The sequence below is a fragment of the Poecilia reticulata genome, chromosome 19 (genome assembly GCF_904066995.2).
Source record: "Poecilia reticulata chromosome 19, P_reticulata-male-v2, whole genome shotgun sequence".
Classification (NCBI taxonomy): Eukaryota; Metazoa; Chordata; class Actinopteri; order Cyprinodontiformes; family Poeciliidae; genus Poecilia; species Poecilia reticulata.
In genome coordinates, this window is record NC_088848.1 from 4324476 (window position 1) to 4343149 (window position 18674).

An 18674-nucleotide genomic window follows, 5' to 3' on the forward strand; every position below is an offset into this window, starting at 1 on the left:
TCTAAAACTCAAACTGGTGGCAAAAATTTACTTCATTGTTGGCCGACATTTTACCGACAGGCTCAAAAATGCACTGACTAAATGTTGCACTTCAACATCTACAACCTTTCATTGAGCTTTAGGCATCATTTTGATATTTCACTCGACTTCCTGGCAAAATTTGTACGTTTCATGTAAAGTTCTTTGGGTTATTTTTTTGGCCCTCGTTTGGTTTTTGAATCTATTGCGCAAAATTTTAATTGTGTGGATGTTGACGTTCAGACAAAAGAAAAATGTTAAGGTCGTTTAAGAACAACAGAAACACAGAACCAACGGTGAAGGACGGTGGTGACAGGATCAAGGTGGATGGATGGAATAATGAAGTAGGAGGACTAAATCTGTTTTACCTAAACTCACAAATCTGAGTAATCCAACAGGACAATGATCCCAAACACAACAAAATTACTTTTGAAATGTAAAAAAAATCAGGTTTCCATTAAGCTTCTGGTCTTTATAGTGTTCCTTAAGCCTTGAATATCCACAAACACAACTTCAAAATAAGCCATTTAAACATTTTTATGGTGTAATTTTGTTCTTCTTATCCCATTTACATATTACAAACTCATATGGAAATAAGCTCACTCAAACTTGCTTCCATTCTGATATGCCTTTACGCTCATCTCATAAAAAGAGCATTGTGTGGTCAACATAATGCCTCTCGCTTCCTATTATTTCTCATTTATTGTAGTTAAAACCCTTTCTGCTCCACTGACTCCTGCACAGTAGAACAAACTCTATCCTCGGCCTCGACATGGAAGAATGAGCTCTGTAATTTTGCTTTTTGAGGTGGAATTGAAGCGCACTGAACTCTTCAATGCACCACAGAATGAGCTATGATTAAATCTGAATACATTCTTGAACCTTGAGGTTAATCATATATTACAGAATCCATTACTTATATGTGACGAGTTCTCAGAGATCTGGGCTGTGATCCTGGAGTTCTTGTTTGTGTCTCTCAGGGCAAAGGTGTGACAGCTTTACCCCAATTAAGGTGACCCCGAGGCAAAATGCACACTGCTGTTGAATTAAATACAAACTTTTTTTTTTTTACAAAAAGGTATTATGAAAGGGCATTTGTCTGTACATGTAGACAAACTGCAAACAGAGAGAGCAGAGCGCAGGAGAAGGTTTAGGTCACAGTGTGGGTTTGTATGGAGACATTGCACCAGAGCAGAGAACAGAAACATTTTCTTTTGGGGCATTTTTGCATTTAAAAAGGTCATCTTAATGTCATGAAGTGCCTTGCATAAGATTTCATGCTTTTTTGAACTTTTCCACATTTTTCATCCATTCATGGAGAAAAAATATTCAGTGTTCAGTCGTTCAGCTTTGCTTTGATCTGGCCGGATGTTGAGAGTTTTGTCCTCCTGGACCAGTCTCCGCCCCCCCTTCCCCGCCGACACACAAAATACTTTGCGGTATTCTGATTTAGTAATGTAATTATATTAGCTGTGTTACCACCTCCACGCCACTAGAGGCAGTACCAACCCCGAAAAGATGCGACTAAGGAGCAGATTTAGACTATAGATTTTGGTAAAAAGAGTGGAGGTCCTTCAATCAGGGCTCATCCGCAGCTCTGATTGGCTCAGCAATGTAACGTGATCCTCTGCGGCAAGTGATGGCAAAGCGGGGCGTCATCACGACTTTACACAAGTGTGTCTTTACCTCCGGCAGAGGCTCCGCCGAACCCCTGAGACCGACTCATTGAACCCAGGTTAAGAACCACTGTCCTGGACGTTTTCCTCCAGTATTGCCTCGTTTTGTGCCCCATCCATCTTCTTATTAACTCTAAACAGTCTCTTTCCCTGTTGAAGGAAATCATCTGCAAAGCATGATGCTGCCACGTTCACCGTGGGGATAGTGTGTAAAGATTTTCACTATATAAATAATAGAACCCGGTTAGAGACCACAGCTGCCTTTGAATGGCTGAAATCCACAAATACTTGAGGTGCCCTATAAAATATAATATAAAAATGCATATAACTATGTATTTTAATAGTTCAGACACCAAAATGTACCTTAATATGCATTAAAACACACCGTGTAATATACAAACTAACATCCACAGCTTTGCTTATCTTTGCCTTCGGGGGTACAGCCAATCAGCACCAAGGGAAATGAATGGCGCTCCAGCCAATAGCACGACATTCTAGGATTTTCATCTTGCCAAGCTGACATTTCTGTTGAATATCAGATAAACTACTAAAAAATCCTCAAATAAGAGGATTTTCTGCAAAAAAAAAAAAAAAAAACATGGAATGAAGTTTAAACTTTGAATAGGCAGAAATCAACTCTAGTGTTTAACACTAACAGCAAACCGAGCTCCATTTTAATTCTATCTGATCAGAGCAACTCTGACTTTAATTAGTTCACGTCTGAAGAAATCGAACCAGATTCACTTTAGTTATCCAAGCACTGAACAAACAAATGCACACCACAGTTATTTGTAAAAAATGAATAAAAAAATTAAATCATATGTGGTTGTAATGTCACAAAATATGAAGGGAAATGAAAATAATAGGTGAATACTTCTGAGGTGCTTCACTTGTTTTCTGTCTGTATTTCAAGTTCAGTTTTATGAAAAGGCTGCTTTAAAGTTGTTACTTGTTCTGATTTGTATGGATAGCTGAGTCTGACTTTATCAGAAAGCATCTGATAAAGTCATCTAGCTTATTAGACTCTTAATATTTGTGAAATCCCAGAGTTTCAATCATACACGACGAATGAGAAGTCACTTGCAGGTGCCTCTGTAGCACGTTATGATGATAGATGCAAAAAAAAAAATAAAATAAAATCTGGCAATGAAAACCAAATCCATGCCACTCTTCTTAGGTTGCTGCCCTTGAGCAAGGCCACTACAGCAGACATAACAGAAATCTGACCCTATAAGCAACTCTCAATAGGCTGATACAAGAGATCTTTCCAATGATGTCAGTCAGGCGGCGTTGAATATGGTTCCAAAACGTTGTTAATCACGGTGTCCTGGAGCGGGAATTAATTTCAGTAATGCACCGAGGGCAACATGTGAAATTATAGTTATCCAAACTGCAGTTTTTAAAATGCTTTCTAACAAAGTGAGGAGTTGGAGCTGGCATTTGTCTTTTACAGTGGGGAACATAATTATTTCGTCCTCCTGCTGAGTGTTCTCACTTATAACAAAATGAACAGTCTCTAATTTAGATGGTAGCTTCATTTTAATATGGAGACAGAATTTCAACCAAAAAAAAAAAAACCTATTAAATAAAAGTTTAAATCAATTTTGCAACACAGATCACACACCCCTGACTTAATGCATTATTTATATGGAGCACACCTGCCTACAGGATTCATTTCTTCCAATCCAGCAACAAGATCAGAGTGCTGTCAGAAGATGTTACAGACCAAATAATAAATCTGTTATAACCTGGACCATCAGGCTGGTGAGAAGAAGGAAACTGTCAGAGATGTGAAAACTGTCTGGAGCCCCATGGAAGATTGTGAGGATGATCATGAGAAAGTTGAGGAATTGGCCAACCTAAGAGAAACCTAAGGAGATTATTGAAAATCTGGAGGTAGCTGAGAGCTCGCTCACCAAGAACACTGTTGTTGTTGCACTGTGATGTCATTTCCTGAAATCTTGAAGCCTCCTGATGTTGAAGGCACAAGTACAGACAGTGAAAGTTTGGCTCTAAATAAGTCAAAGCTTCAGAGAAGGTGCTGTGGCCTGATCAGACCAACATTGAACTCTTTGGAATCACGTCAGCCATGTTTAGAGGAAGATAAATGGTGAGTGCGACCCAAGAATAACATTTCCACAGTGAAGCACGGAGGTGGAAGCGTTATGCTTTGCAGCCATGCCTATTCTATTAGTCGATGAAAGCCATACATCGAATAATGTATTTTCACAAAAAGCATCTTCCTTTAGCTAGAAAATAAATAATGTGTTGCAGATGGATCCTTTAGCATGACAGTGACTCAAGACATCCAACTATAGTCAGAAAGTAGTAGCTAAAAAAGATACAAATTAAGTTTTTAGTCTCCAGATCTCAATTTTTCAGACGTCTGTGAAAGAAGCTGAGCCTTTAAGTTGACAAATTACAGGAGAATTCAAAGGTTTTCTGTAAAAATGCATATCAACAAATGAACAAAAGTTATTCCACTGAATAATTTGTCTTGCTTTGCCATGTTTACTTTTTACTTTTCAGTTTCTACTATTTTTTTTCCAATATTCTGAATTTTGAGCTCTTTTCAGCACAAACAGTGTTTTGTGAGTTTCATCAAGGTTTTTTTCTAAGTAAACTGAACACGTGGTGATATAGAAATCAGTCTGGTTCTTTGTTATTGTTTTTAAATCAAAGACCACTTGAAAAAGAACAACTACATGATGCTACCAGTGTGGGGTTTAGTTTCAAACTGACAACTGCGGATAGTCTGACAAGAACATTCTCAAGCTCCTCCTTATCTTTCACTGTGTAATAAGAGCATTAGGAAAATGCAGCTCTTGTCTTTTTATAAGATTTAGGCCTGACATTGTCCAAGAAGCTCAAGAGTGTGAGTGACCCGCAAGATAATCCCTAAAGCTCTTACTATGACTAATAATCCCACAGTAACAAGAACCATAAAAGGATACTATGATTCAAGCTGATGCCCAGCTCCCTACCAACATGCCTCTATCATGATTATTTGAATTAATCATGTCTGCATGTAGCAAAGTTTAATAAATCGTAGACTGGCGACCTGCCCAGCTACTACACTGACAAGAACCGGTCATGAAAAAATGAAGATTCCTCATTAAAATAGTCAATCCTTTCACATGTAAAGTTCAGGCCGTATCATTATCCAATATGTTACTCTGGGAATGAGGAGTGAAGTTAATCTTTTAAACCTTTGCATCCATAAACTTATTGTTCCTTCACAATTCGGGAAAAAGAGACCCAGAGCTCAGAGCCTTTCCCTCATGCTGCCCTCCTTTCTGTCGAATCTCCGGCTAGCATGTATAAATCCCCAACAGAGTCTTAATATTTATGATCAGACTCAAGACCCATTTATTACGTACACCCATGAAATTAGTGAGATCCCTCTTAGCTCCTGCTGCAACCGCTGCTCCTTAATCTTTGTGCCAGTCATTTATTCTGGAATGATATAGTGTTTTTGCAGAAATTACTTGCTAGGATGAAGCACCCAACAGACGCAGCAATATTGTCAGCAATAGTGGAAGTCCGCGAAAGTTTCCCAAATGTTCCCCTTTTGTAGAACATTTAATCACCTATAGAGAATAAATCACTTGCTTTTCAAGCCAAGCAGATATTTTGTTACCTTGGTGGAAACTCCACATTGTGGGATAACAGCGTCTGCTTCAGGTTTGGCTCACTAATCATGATGATGTGCTGTACTGTAAGCTTGAACGGACATATGGCGCATCGTCACTGCAGCATATGGGTGAGCAAGCCAAACTTTTTCACTGAGACGTGCAACTTTCTGACGCACTTATAAAATATGTCATTTAGGAATTCAGATGTTTACTTGTAGATCCATTTCTTTTTCTTCTTCTAGTTACAATTTAGGTTTTGTATCTTCAAATTGTTCAATTATTTTGAGAAAAGAAGAAAAGAAAAATCACATTTCTGTATATGTGAGTTCACGTTTCCCCCTGAAGATGACACAGTTGTCATTTTTCAAAAGGGTTGGGGTTTCCTTTCACAGAAACATATTAATGCAGATGCTTTTAAATGTAACACCTAGAAGTTTGGATTTTTCAAATTCAACATTTGTTTCCAATATTCAAAAATATGGCTGTTAAAATACAAGAATGGTGTATAAAGAGACACAGGACTTTTTTTAAATTTTTGCTCTGACAATTTTTCAATTTTTTTTGGCTCATATCTAATCAGAATAAACCATTTTTCTTTAGGCTGCTTAGGGATATTGGAAAATGTTCGATTTGCTTCACACTAAGATGACCATAACTTTAGACACAGATGATGATGCTATGGCTTTATGCTAATAGATTATATCACAACATTTGGATGAAAGGGAGGCCCATCCATCCATCCATCCATCCATCCATCCATCCATCCATCCATCCATCCATCCATCCATCCATCCATCCATCCATCCATCCATCCATCCATCCATCCATCCATCCATCCATCCATCCATCCATCCATCCATCCATCCATCCATCCATCCATCCATCCATCCATTTTCTGCCGCTTATCCGGGGTCGGGTCGCGGGGGCAGCAGCTTCAGAAGGGAGGCCCAGACTTCCCTCTCCCCAGCCACTTCTTCCAGCTCCTCCGGGGGAATCCCAAGGCGTTCCCAGGCCAGCCGAGAGACATAGTCCCGGTGGGACGTGCCCGGAACACCTCACCAGGGAGGCGTCCAGGAGGCATCCTGACCAGATGCTCGAGCCTCAACTGGCTCCTCTCGACGTGGAGGAGCAGCGGCTCTACTCTGAGTCCCTCCTGGATGACCGAGCTTCTCTCTGTAAGGGAGAGCCCAGCCACCCTATGGAGAAAACCCATTTCAGACGCTTGTATCCGTGATCTTGTTCTTTTGGTCATGACCCAAAGCTCATGACCATAGATGAGGGTGGGAAAGTAGGGAGGCATTCACCAAAAAAAAACAAAAGACCTCGTGAAGATGCGATTGGAAGCTGATAAATAAGCTCCACTGAAATAAGACCTGCACCATGACTTGGAAGAAGCCATGTCTCCAAAAGTAAGTAAGAAAAAGCCATTTTTTCCATGCCAACCGTGAAATACACAGGTAGCAACATCTTATTTTTCTCTTCAAGAAACTGGTGCTCTTCTCAAAATAGATGACGTCATGAGAAAAGAACACCAAGTGCAAATATTATTGAAGTAACATCTCAAGACATTTAGCTTTGGATAAGCAGGCCACCAATTCTGCTATAAAGCGGCTTAAGCAGAACGAGGTTTATGTTTTTGGAGTGGTCCTCACCAAGTCTTAATGTGTCTGATAGGAACGTGGGGGCAGGGCTAAACATGCGGGCTGCAAGTCTGACTCTGTCTGGCAAAATGGGCGGAAATCTCAACAAACTATTGTGCGAAACTTGTGGAAGGATATCCAAAACCACAAGATATCTTGTTTACATTTGGCCACAAGCCATGTAGGGGGACACGGCAAACGTGTAGCTCAGTGGGAAGAGCAGTTGTCAGACAAACAGAAGGCCGTGAATTTGATTCCACCCCCACCCTTCCTTTGAAGTGTCCTTGAGCAGGATACATGACTCTAAGCTATTAATCCATACATTTGTAAATGAGTTACTGTGTGAAACTGTGTTGTGTGATATGGATAGAAAATGCAAAATGTGTGCTGTAATTTTTTTTTCCATTTGGAAGAAAGGGATCTGGTCAGATAAAATCAAAATTGAACATTTTTGGATACATGTAAACCGCTTTGTGAACAGCTTTGGGGACAGCAGCACCAGTAAAGCTGGTCAGATTTAATGGGAAAATGAATGGAGTTAAACGCAGGGAAGTTCTGAAAGAAAAACGGTTGGATGCTGCGAATGACTTGAGACTTGGGTAGGGATTTACATCCCCAAGTGACAGGAGCAGTAAACATAAAGCTAGACCTACAACGGAGTGGCTCAGATCAAAGCTTACATGTGTGTTATAATGGTCCTGTGTCCATTTGCTGCAAGACTTTAATCTGACTGGGCAATTTGGCAAATAAGATGGAACAAATATGAGGAACTGATTAAGATTTTCCCCACATAAATATGTGTATGCTTGCCAAAAATATTATTGTGCGTTCCTTACAGCCAACAGCACTTTGGTTTTGCGTTTCTAAGCCCTGGTTAGCCAATAACTGCATTTCCAATGAGTGCATACCCACTTGGCTTGCCGTACTCAGCCTGTCATGGCTCGGCCATCAGGTACATTCATCTTGGTGAGGAATTTCTGTTTTTCAAGCCATTTAACTGAGCCTTCGTCTTCCAGCACCATTTATTTATGTCGGACTGAAAGTCAGTGAGCCAGTATGCAAATGTGCGAGTGTGTGTGTGTGCAAGCTGAAGTTGATGTTAAAAATTGCATTTGCTAAATAATGTTCTTGGCGTGACTTATTTTAAGTAGTCAGTTTTGCTTAAATTAACTCAGTTTTGCGCGTTAGCTCATGGTGAGCTCTTGGAAAAGCAAATTCTGCGTTCTAATACGTTTTTGGATTGCAGAGCACAATTTGAGCTGAATCCTCTGGAGTATTTGGCAGGTGAAAACATTGGCTTCATACAAGCAGCACGATGTCCTCCAGTGTTTGAAATTTCAGCTCTGGTGTTAAAACATCAGAGCGTGCACACCAGTTGTTTTCTACCTCTGAGGCTCATTTAACTTTTCCTAATATTGAAGTGAGAAAAGAGGTACGAATCAGGAAAATGATCCGTAAAATACTAAACTAATGTTCTACTTGTGTTCGTATGCACATTGGACCAGCATAAAAATCTCATGCTTTGGAAGATAAATGTGTTTGGGAGATAAAACTAGAAAAATCCAGGTTATTTTAGAGATGCTTGCTGGAAAGATAATCAAGCCGAGCTTAATTTATTGCTCTGTAACTCAGACTACTGATGAAATATGAACTAAGCACCGTAGTTCATGATTGGGTCAAAATCTGTGATTTCCTCAAGGAGAAAACTGCATTTTTGTCTCTATTGAAATTGGATTTAAAAAGGTAATCCATTTAAATGTAACAAATGAGTGAAGAAATACATAATTTGCTCTCATGTCTATGAAAAATGTAATATAACAAGTTTAAATCCACTTAAGTTAGCTCATTTTAGCATCATGTAAGAATCAAAACCCTGTTTTCCAATGATGATTTTATTTATTAAGGTGAAAAACAACAAGCCATATGTTATAAGATTATTTTTATCCATCCACACTGGAGGGCTTCTGAGAATGATTGTTATCTTGGGAGTCATGCCACAGCATCTGAGTTGGATTTATACCCGGGTTTTGACTAGGCCATTCCGAGACTTTCATTTAGATTTTTTGAATCATTCAAAGATGAAGCAGCCGGTCTGCTTCAGATAAAAAGCAAAGCAGAGTGAGACCTCCATGTTTGACTGTAGGTGATGTTGGTTTCCAAAATGTTGTGCACCATTTTGTTTTCTTTTAGAGTTGAATCAAGAACACTGAGCTTCACTGAGGTTAGAAATGTGTTTTTAACCCTTTCATGCATGAATTATGATCCTTTGTGTCAGAATTTTTTTCCATTTTTTAAATTTTCTTAAGGCATTAAAAAAAAAGGTAGGAAAAAAAATTTGTAAAAAAAAAAGTATAATATTCTTTTTAGGTGATCAATTGTAATTTCCTTTAAAAATACAAAGTTGTTATTTGAAAAATACATCAGTAGTATTGTTCTTTAGAGGTTATCTATTTTTTTTTACCTGCCAGAGTCGTCTACAGCAGAAGGAGGGACCGGATCGGTTGGCATGCTTTTTGTCTGTCGGCCATATTGGATTTAACAAAAAATTATTTCTTGCATTTGCAGCTGATGGCCAGTAGTTGATAGTGTATTTTATGACGCATTAGTGTCCACTTCAGTGGTCTGTGTGCATTTATAACATAAAAATCCAAAAGAAGCACAAGAAAGTGGCTTTTAGACAGCTGTCCACTGCAGTGACCACTATGCATGAAAGGGTTAATGGCTTCTTTTGTAACTTCCTGGATAAGTTAGGAAAAAATGTGAGCGTACTAAGAAGGTTTACTACTTCTATGTTCCATGTTTCTTTCTTTAATGGATCTCATTGTTGTTCACCCCCTTTTTTTAATTCTTTCCTGTATGATACATGCATTACCTTTTTCTATCAACCATTCTTGATTTTCTTTCGATTGGGGTATGATGAATTGCCTTATTTTAATAGATTTTCTTTTTACCTGCTTCATGCTGTCAGACAGGTTCTGTTTAGGTGATTTCATTATCTACTTGTCTGGCTGTAAAGAGGTTTAGATCTGGATAATGAAGATAAACAACGAAATGTGGTCTATCACAGTTGTCTCATAATTTAAAGAGCCTGATTTTAAATTTAGTTTGATGATCTGAAACACTTAACAGTGACAGTAAAAACATGTGAATTTCCCACCAAGGCAGGTTTCAGTTGTGCACATGTGACATCTTTTAGTAGAAACTTCAACCACAACCGTCCGTCGGTTCATGTATTGTATTACGTGACTGAAGGGCAGCTTTACAGATTGATTGTGTTTATTGATTTTTTAAAAGATACAGCATTTCATTTCATCTGTTCCTGGAAACCATGCTTGTAGTTAGTGGTTTGGGTTTCAAGCCTGCTGGTCTGAATTATTAATGTGATGATTACACGACACCCAAAGTAGGGGAAAAAACCCCCACAAATTCAAATTTTACACTTCTAGAAGATTGCTTTTACTTTTAATATATATTTTTATGTATAACTACAGTAATACTTTCATTTAGTCGTAGGTTAATATTACAATTGAAATAATTGGTCACTTCCTGGCATCTTGGCTTACCAGTGTCTTATATAATTGTTTTGAAACTACAACCATTTTCTGTTAGACCATTCCTTAATGAGATTAAACTCAGAAAACAACCATGTTTTTAAAGCAGAACAGCCCCTCCCCTACCTGTTGCTGTGTCTACCTCTCAGCAGGCTAAAAGAAAACTACTGCACTTTTCCCTCACAAAAAAGACAAATTGAGGTGTTTAGAAATATTTATTTTCTCAAAATTTCCATATATGACTTGTTAACTAAACTAGAGTCAACCATTAGAACTGTAGTTTGGATATAGCAAGCTACATGCTAATGCTAATATATGTGTTGTAGCATCTTAAGATAAAACCTGCATTCATGAACAGCAAATATACATTCCTCAATGCCAATCCTATGTTTTTTTGGTAAATAATATCTAACTTCTGTTTCCCAATATAATTAATAAAGACAAGTAAAGTTTTAACCATGTCCATTGCAAGAGTGTTTGGGGTCAGAAAAAATGTCAAGTTTGTGAAAATCGGGATTAAAAAAAAAGAAAATTAGTTGTTAGAAAGGAACCTTAATTACATATACAGATTCTGCCTTTTAATGGGGATTTCACTTTTTGAAAACAACATGAATAGTATAATGTAATGCTTAATTGTTCATACCTAATTGTTGATTTAAGTGTGCGACACAGTACTTTCTTTTCAACTAATTTTGGAGAAACGGAGCAAGGAGTAATAGTCGAAGCACCTAGAGCCTTTGTTTTACTGAAGGATGCTTAACGACAACCATCAAGTCAATAACTCAGCTCTATCTTGAGTCATATGTGCATTATTTTATGCTTGGCTTCGTTTCAGGCAGGAATGAGGTCACTTACGGTTAATGGACTTGTGATATCTAACCCATTAGGTGAATTATGTTTTTTTTTTCTTTCTCAGGCCGCTGTGGCTGTTTACACAGCTACAAGTTAAAATTGCTGCTCATCTTCAGCTACGTAACGTCATAGCTTATAATGCTCATATAATATAGGTAATACATGTGATTTTTTTCTGTGATGACACATAATAATGCTGATAAGTTACCCTGTCAGACTTACATATTCTCAGTCACTGACTTTGATGGAATAGCACATTAGTCGTGTATCAAGTTTCCAAATGATCTCTTGATCAGGATTTCAGCATTTCTCATTTCTTCAGTGGAATAATTCCAGTTTTATGCAGCCAGATGCCTCATCTAAGCTACTTCAGGCATATAATGGTGCAGTGAAAACTGTGTAGTGAAAGTGTTACATTAATATAGATTATTGATGTCTCTTGGTCATATTTTCTGTAAACCTTGAACAGTTTTAACAATATTTTCATCTTTCTGATTTCAGCATTTACATAGCCTTGAATTTTTTTTCCCGTTTTATGTTTTTAAAACAAAAGCGTCAACATATTTTATTGCAATTTTATATGTCAAACCGTCACAAAGTACTGCGTGATTGTAAAGCAGGAGAAAAATATTGCATTGCTTTGATTGTTAGAGCCAAAACCTGGTCGTTTAGGTACATTGGCAGGCCAAGCAAGTAGAACATTAATCAGAGAAAGAGAAAGCCAAGATGTTGAAAGAACGATCTGAAACGTGTGAAAGCAGCTGCTCTGTCTGTCTGGTCAGATGAGACACAAGTCTAACTTTTTTCACCTACATGCAAAATAGAATATGTTGTGGAAAATAAAATAAAATCTGCCTGGACAACCCCTCTTAACCCTTTCATGCATAGTGGTCACTGCAGTGGACAGCTGTCTAAAAGCCATTTTCTTGTGCTTCTGGTGGATTTTTACATTATAAATGCACACAGACCACTGAACTGGACACTAATGCATCATAAAATACACTATCAACTACTGGCCATCAGCTGCAAATGCAAGAAATTATTTTGGTTAAATCCAATATGGCCGACAGACAAAAAAGCATGCCACCCGACCCGGTCCCTCCTTCTGCTGTAGATGACTCTGGCAGGTAAAAAATGAGCAGAAATGTCAGTTTCAGAATTTGAAAAGCTAGTAGACGTAATCCAAAAGACTTGCCTCTATAATTGCACATTTTCTTCCATTTTACAACTATGTCTTAAGTTGTTTTTCTATGACACCAAAAACCTATTAAAAAAATACATTAATGTTTGTGGACGTAACGTGAAAAATATATAACGTTCAAAGGAATATTTCTTTTGGCAGGCACCAGACCTCCTCATCATTTCAGCATTTTTCCAGGAGAGTAATGTGGATCTTAATAATGTTTTCTCCACTCTGTGTTTGAAACACATTAAGACACTCAGTCATTGTATGCTGAGCAGAGTGACTCTAATATGGCAAGTTGGTTCTGCCACAGCGAGAGCCAGAAACAGCAGGAGGCAGAGCACAAGAAACAACAAAAAAAACAAGAGAAAAAAAAAAGCCAAATGTTTTTTCCACCGAAATAGTGGCTGGCCAGTTCAGCAGATGCATTCCTCCAGCCAGAAAGCCCAACGCTGTGAAGTGCCAAAGGGTTCTGCACATGTCACAAAGCTCTTCCTCTATCATTGCAACTGAATGCAGACAGATGGCTAATTGCTCCTCTGCGAAACTAAATATGGGCTTGCCTAAGTGTATGCTCACAAGTCCACCGTTGATGGCTGTGGACATGTATGACATTTATATTTTCACAAAAGCAAACAAGCCTTTTTTTTTTTCTTCTTTTTTTTTTAATCCAGGGATTCAGCTCTAACAGGTTCCTGGAACTCAGACGCATCGGACTCAGCTCTAAAAGGATGATTATTTCACAACTAGCAGATAAATGCGGTGTTCAGCATTAGCGCCATGACAGCAGAAAAACACGCAGGCCTCTCATCATCGCTTCGAGGGCAGGAACTCAAATATACTAAATTATTCTGCTTTGTGTACCATGGGTCACAGTGGCAGATAAAAGCTTTTGTGATGGATAATGGGCATTGAAAGCTACAGCCTGAAAACTAGACGGCGATAGAAAAAAGAGCGGTTGTCAGAAACGGTGACGGATGTGCTGCAGTGATGTGGTGTCTTATACAGAGTGCAACTGAGAAATACCAGGGATATAAACAGTGACTTAACTCTGCACAAACTGAGACCTTTAGGAGGTTAAAAAAAAAAAAAACAACCTCTTACCAGCTATGATGGGAGCCAAGCGGAAGATGTCTGAGAGCCGGCTATTGACTGGTTCATATGGAGAGTATTCCAGTAAATCGTTACCTGCAGAACGAAACAGATTGTTAACACTGTGTGCTTAAAATTGCATGTGTGTGTGTGAGACAGAGAGACAGAGTGTGTTTGTCTTAATGGCATAATGGGGCCTTGTCATTACTTTCATCCTGTGGGGACGTCGGTGTCTTTGGAAATGAAAGTGGATTCCCTACGGTTTTGACAAGTAACTTATCATTTCGTATGCAACCAAAATGAAGCACGATTCTGTTAATTTTATCGTCCACGTATCAGTGAAGCAGTATTTTGCTTAATATATGGAGGGACTGACAACTATTGAACACTTCAAAGGTTTTTTTTTTTGCTGTTTGCATAAAAATCACACCAGGCATTGGTAAAAACCCAAATAAGACAAAACAAATGATTCCAGAAATGTAATTATGTGTAATGAATGGAATATCACAGGGAATAAATATTAGGAACATGAAGAGAAGAGGCAACAAAAATGTATGAAATTACCTGAAATCTGTAGAACATAGTTCTGCTTCCTCCTATTAAGTTTATTATTGCATAAGAAGCAACTCATGATGGTTAAAAGTCAAGAGTTCTCTATAGAGCTTCACGACCGTATTGCTGCAAAATACAGCGATGGCACTGGCTACAGACATATTTTCATTTCACCATGAACTAGCCTTGACCAGATGTTTATTGCTGGAAATTTGTCAAAGGATTCAAAAGCATTATAATCGAAATATTTCTCCAAGACACAAGGCCCACATGTAGAGCTTTTGGAGATGTGTACTTCATGAAGAAATGCACACAGCTGCAAAAGCTTCTATGCACACTAACTGCTTAATAGTTTCCTGCAAATTATTTACAGAAATAAATGGAACATGTCAGTGACGTTTGGTCAGATGAGACCAGAATTTAACTCTCTGAATGTTATTAACAGAGTCTGGGAGGAGATTGTACTTCAAATAAAATAATATAATAAAGTATTAATAGAAAACTGACTCTCTTATGTAGGTATGATCTTTAAATTTTGTAATTTTTTTTCGCATTACAGAATGTTACAGTCATTGACTTGCTTGCACAGCTTTTCTTAGTCCTCAACTTTAGATTGAGCATTAAAAATGTACATTAACACAATTCACACATCAAAATCCAGCTTGTGTAGATGTTTGGTCCGACCTCTACACAACAGTATAACCTCATGCATCATTACATGTCAGTATGTGTGAAGCTTATGCTACTTTGATATAATGCGTATGAGAAAATATGAAAAAGCTGACTCTGAATTCAAAAGCTGAAAATGCAGATGTGTGTTGCTGCAATTTGAGTCACTCGTTACTTTTTGAAATACAAAATATCAACTTGAAACGAGCTGAACGAGGAACAGTTTGACTTTATTTTTAAAATAATGCCATAAAATTACAGGCAAAGAGAAAAAATGACCTTGTTTCCCTATGTTCCAACACCCAACATACCTCAACCTTTACTTGCAAAGTGTATGCTCCTCATATAGAGCAGGGTTCATGCTTTGACCTCATACGTAATAAAAAAAAATGACCCCAATAATTATTTAGCTTAATCAAAAAAAGGACCTGATTGCACTGTGTTACCAACGCATAAAGTTTTGTATATGTTTACAACAAATATTTCAAGCAAATTCCTGAGAAAACAAAAAAAGCTATTGAAGCTGCTGTCATATTTACATATTTAAATTGAAGTTCTTCTTTAAGTTTGTCTTTTGTTGTTATAAAAACAAATAAAACTTAAAAAAAGGAAGCAGCTTGAATAGTACAGCACACAAAAGACATACTAAGGTCAGACTGTTGCAGTTGTTTCTGGAGCGATACATTTAGGGTAATGATAATAAAACTGTCTAACTGTAAGATAACCCAACATCCTGAGGCCACTCCAGCTTATGAAGGCAAGCATGACTTCATATGACGCGCTCTCAAGTCATTACATTTCCACTCTTGCGGGGTACTGTGTGGGTCATTTCCAGTGTCTCAGTATGATTCTGGCAGCTGATGAAATCGCAACCATGACACATGAATATGTCCTTCTTGTCAAGGTTGGTGTTGGACACTGGTGGAGTCGTTCCTGCCCTCAGATTTAAGTATTTTATAAGCTGCCAGAATGGACTGAAAGGTGTCAGTTTATTTACATTTCCAACGTACAGCTCTGGAAAAACAAAGTGAAGAGCCCACTGCACTGGACCCCAGTGAAAACCTCCTGGCTATTCCACCAAATAATGATTTCTGAACTCTTCCTGAGTTAAAACATTAATATTATTGTCTCTAAATGAATATGAACTTGTTTTGTTTGCACTGAGGTCTGAAAGGGCTGCATCTTTTTGGATATTTTGACCATTTGTCATTTTCTGCTAATAAACACTAAATCTTTGCTTGGCATTTCAGAGACATGTTGTCAGTAGTTCATGGAATAAAAGAACAATGTTCGTTTTACTCTAATTAACACATATAAAAAGCAAAATGAGGGAAACTGATCATTTTAAATGGGTGGATGTTGCTATTCATTCTTCTAGCTCGGAAAAGCAAGTTGGTGTCCAAAAGTAATGCTGCAGAATTTAATATTGAATACATTTCCCTCTCATTTCCCTGATGTGTTTACCACCGTTAGCGTCTCAGTCAGAGCATTTCTGCCACCTCCACTCCATTCTGGTAGGACGTCTTCCTCAAAACCTAATTCATTTAGGCGAGTCAAACCTGAGCTTCATTATTCTACAATGAACAGAGATTTTTACAAACAAAGTCTGACAGTCAGTAAACGTTGGTTTCATTTGCTATTTAGATTTAGACCCAACTCTGAACTGAATTATTCATTGTATTTGTGCATATATGTATATATCTAACCTTCAGTTTAAATCTCACCTTGTAAACTCTGAAATATGCTCCAAAAAATCCGGAGGCAGTTCTTCTCCTTCTTCATGCCTCTCCTGCACCTGCAGTTGTACAGGGAGCTCTGCTTCATGGCATCTATGGCGCTGCGGCACTCGCCCTGCGCCTCGGGACCGGTGACCGCGCTGAAGTTGCTCTCCCTCCCCGCCACGCACTGCCTCATCACCCGGTACTTGGTGCTGCAGGAGTACTCCCTCAGACAATGCTCGCTGGCCTTCACACAGTCCAGACGGGCTGCGCGGGAGGCTGCGCCGCCGTCACCTTTCAAGGTGACCACCGAATCTGAGAGTCGGGGGAAACTCAAGTGAGGTTTGTGAATAAATGGAAACCTTTAGACTGTTTTACGCGCGCCAGCGCTTGGAAAGGGAAATTAATGACGGCGTAAAATAGACAGTGAGCGCTACAAACTTGATCAGTCGTAACACACACACAAAAAATGGATTTACAGCGAGAAAATGAAGTTAAATCAATCTGATGCAGTTTATGGAAATGTTATAAGTCTAAAGAAAAAAAAAAAAACTACTTACCCCAAATGGATAAAATAAAGACAAAAGTTAAAATCATTGCGCTTTTTGGATATTTTTTCAGGATCTAATCAACTGTTGCTGGAATTAAATTAAACTGTGAGAAGAACTTGTCAGATCGATCCACTTTCCGTCTGGTTGCAGCTCAGGTATGTTGAAATGACGACGCATTGTGTTACATCCGACAGGGACAATCCAGATTCTGGAATAAAACCATCGCCTTGTGAATCCGTCGGAGGTTTTTTGTTTGTTTGTTTGTTTCCTGCAAAGCCCTCAGAACAAGTAGCCTAAGTCGTGAATCAGCGCTGACTGACTGCTCCGCTGCTGTGCCGTCTGCTCTGACTCTGAGCAGCCGAGGCGCGAGTTGCGCATGAGGACAAACTTTCTGAAAAGCACAACAGCGAAAAGAGTCGCTGCTCTAAGCATTTAGTGGAATTTAATGAAGGTTCGGAGAAAGTTGGATTTGTCCATCAATGCGCTTAATTTATATCCCAACATCTGAAAAAGTAAAAAAAATTAATAAAATAAGATAAAAAGTCCTCCCATGCAGAGCAGGTGAAGAGACAAAGTAGTGACACTCTTTGATCCGGACCGTCCTCCACTCTGAGGGGAAACTGAAGGGATCGAGATGTGCTACCCATGAGGTGTGTGACGTCATGCGTCTTTCCGCGGACTGATCGTGATAAATCCTTTAGCATCCGGATTTAAAAGAACATCAGGACTCGATCGACTTAATTTTGTATGTGAGGAATGTTGGATTATTTTATTAATTCAGTTCAAAACGTGAATGTCAAATGGATTCAGTTCACAGAGTAATATCTTTCAAACGTTTATTTCTGTCCAGTTTGATTGCTAAAGCTTGTAGCTTCAACAAAAACCCAAAATTCAGTTTTTCTGACTCTGGAATATAACAAAGTTAATTAAAAAAATGTTACTATAGACATTCTGGAGGTGTGTAAACCACATAATACCATAACTAAAGATGCTGGGTGCTTATAGTGATGTATCCAAGTGTATTAATGAAAGATTGAGTGGAAGGAAAAAAGTAGACAAACAAAATGTATAGTCAGATTTGTGAGAACTGTGAAAGAAAATCTGTTCAACAGTTTGAGAAGATTTACATATTTTAAAGCTGGAGTCACACACACGGATGTTCAGCATTCCTCCTGCTGAATAACTCCTGAGAAAATCAGCTAACAAGGGCTAAGAGTGCAAAGTACTGAGTGTTTGCTCATTGATCTTGGGTCCTCAAAGCAGATTAAAGTGAATTCAGTACATTTTCTCTGAATCAAAGTCTTAAAGTCTGGAGGAAAATTGTGCACTTGTCATCTTGTGTTTTATCAAAGTCAGCCATCTGTTATCAGACCAGCAAACTCACCTGACCTACAGTATATAAGCTCAAGTTAACATGCTTAACAGTTATAGCAAAGTAATTACCTTCATATTAGTCCACCAAATCATGCATTTAAGAATAATTAAGAATAACTGGATGAGGCATTTCTTAAAAGACATGTCTTCGTTCATATATATC

The 18674-nt window shown here is 38.4% G+C and overlaps 1 protein-coding gene across 1 annotated transcript in view; it reads right to left on the minus strand.

Moving 5' to 3' along the window:
* Positions 1-17775, minus strand: part of gfra1b (gdnf family receptor alpha 1b) — a 29011-nt gene extending 11236 nt beyond the window's left edge. The window contains exons 1-3 of the mRNA XM_008436696.3: positions 17147-17775; positions 16593-16901; positions 13660-13743 (exon numbers count right to left, since the gene is read on the minus strand). Of these exons, the coding sequence (XP_008434918.1) occupies positions 13660-13743; positions 16593-16901; positions 17147-17183 (430 nt within the window). The 5' untranslated portion in view covers positions 17184-17775. The remainder of the gene's footprint in view (positions 1-13659; positions 13744-16592; positions 16902-17146) is intronic.
* Between the last annotated feature and the right edge of the window lie 899 nt (positions 17776-18674).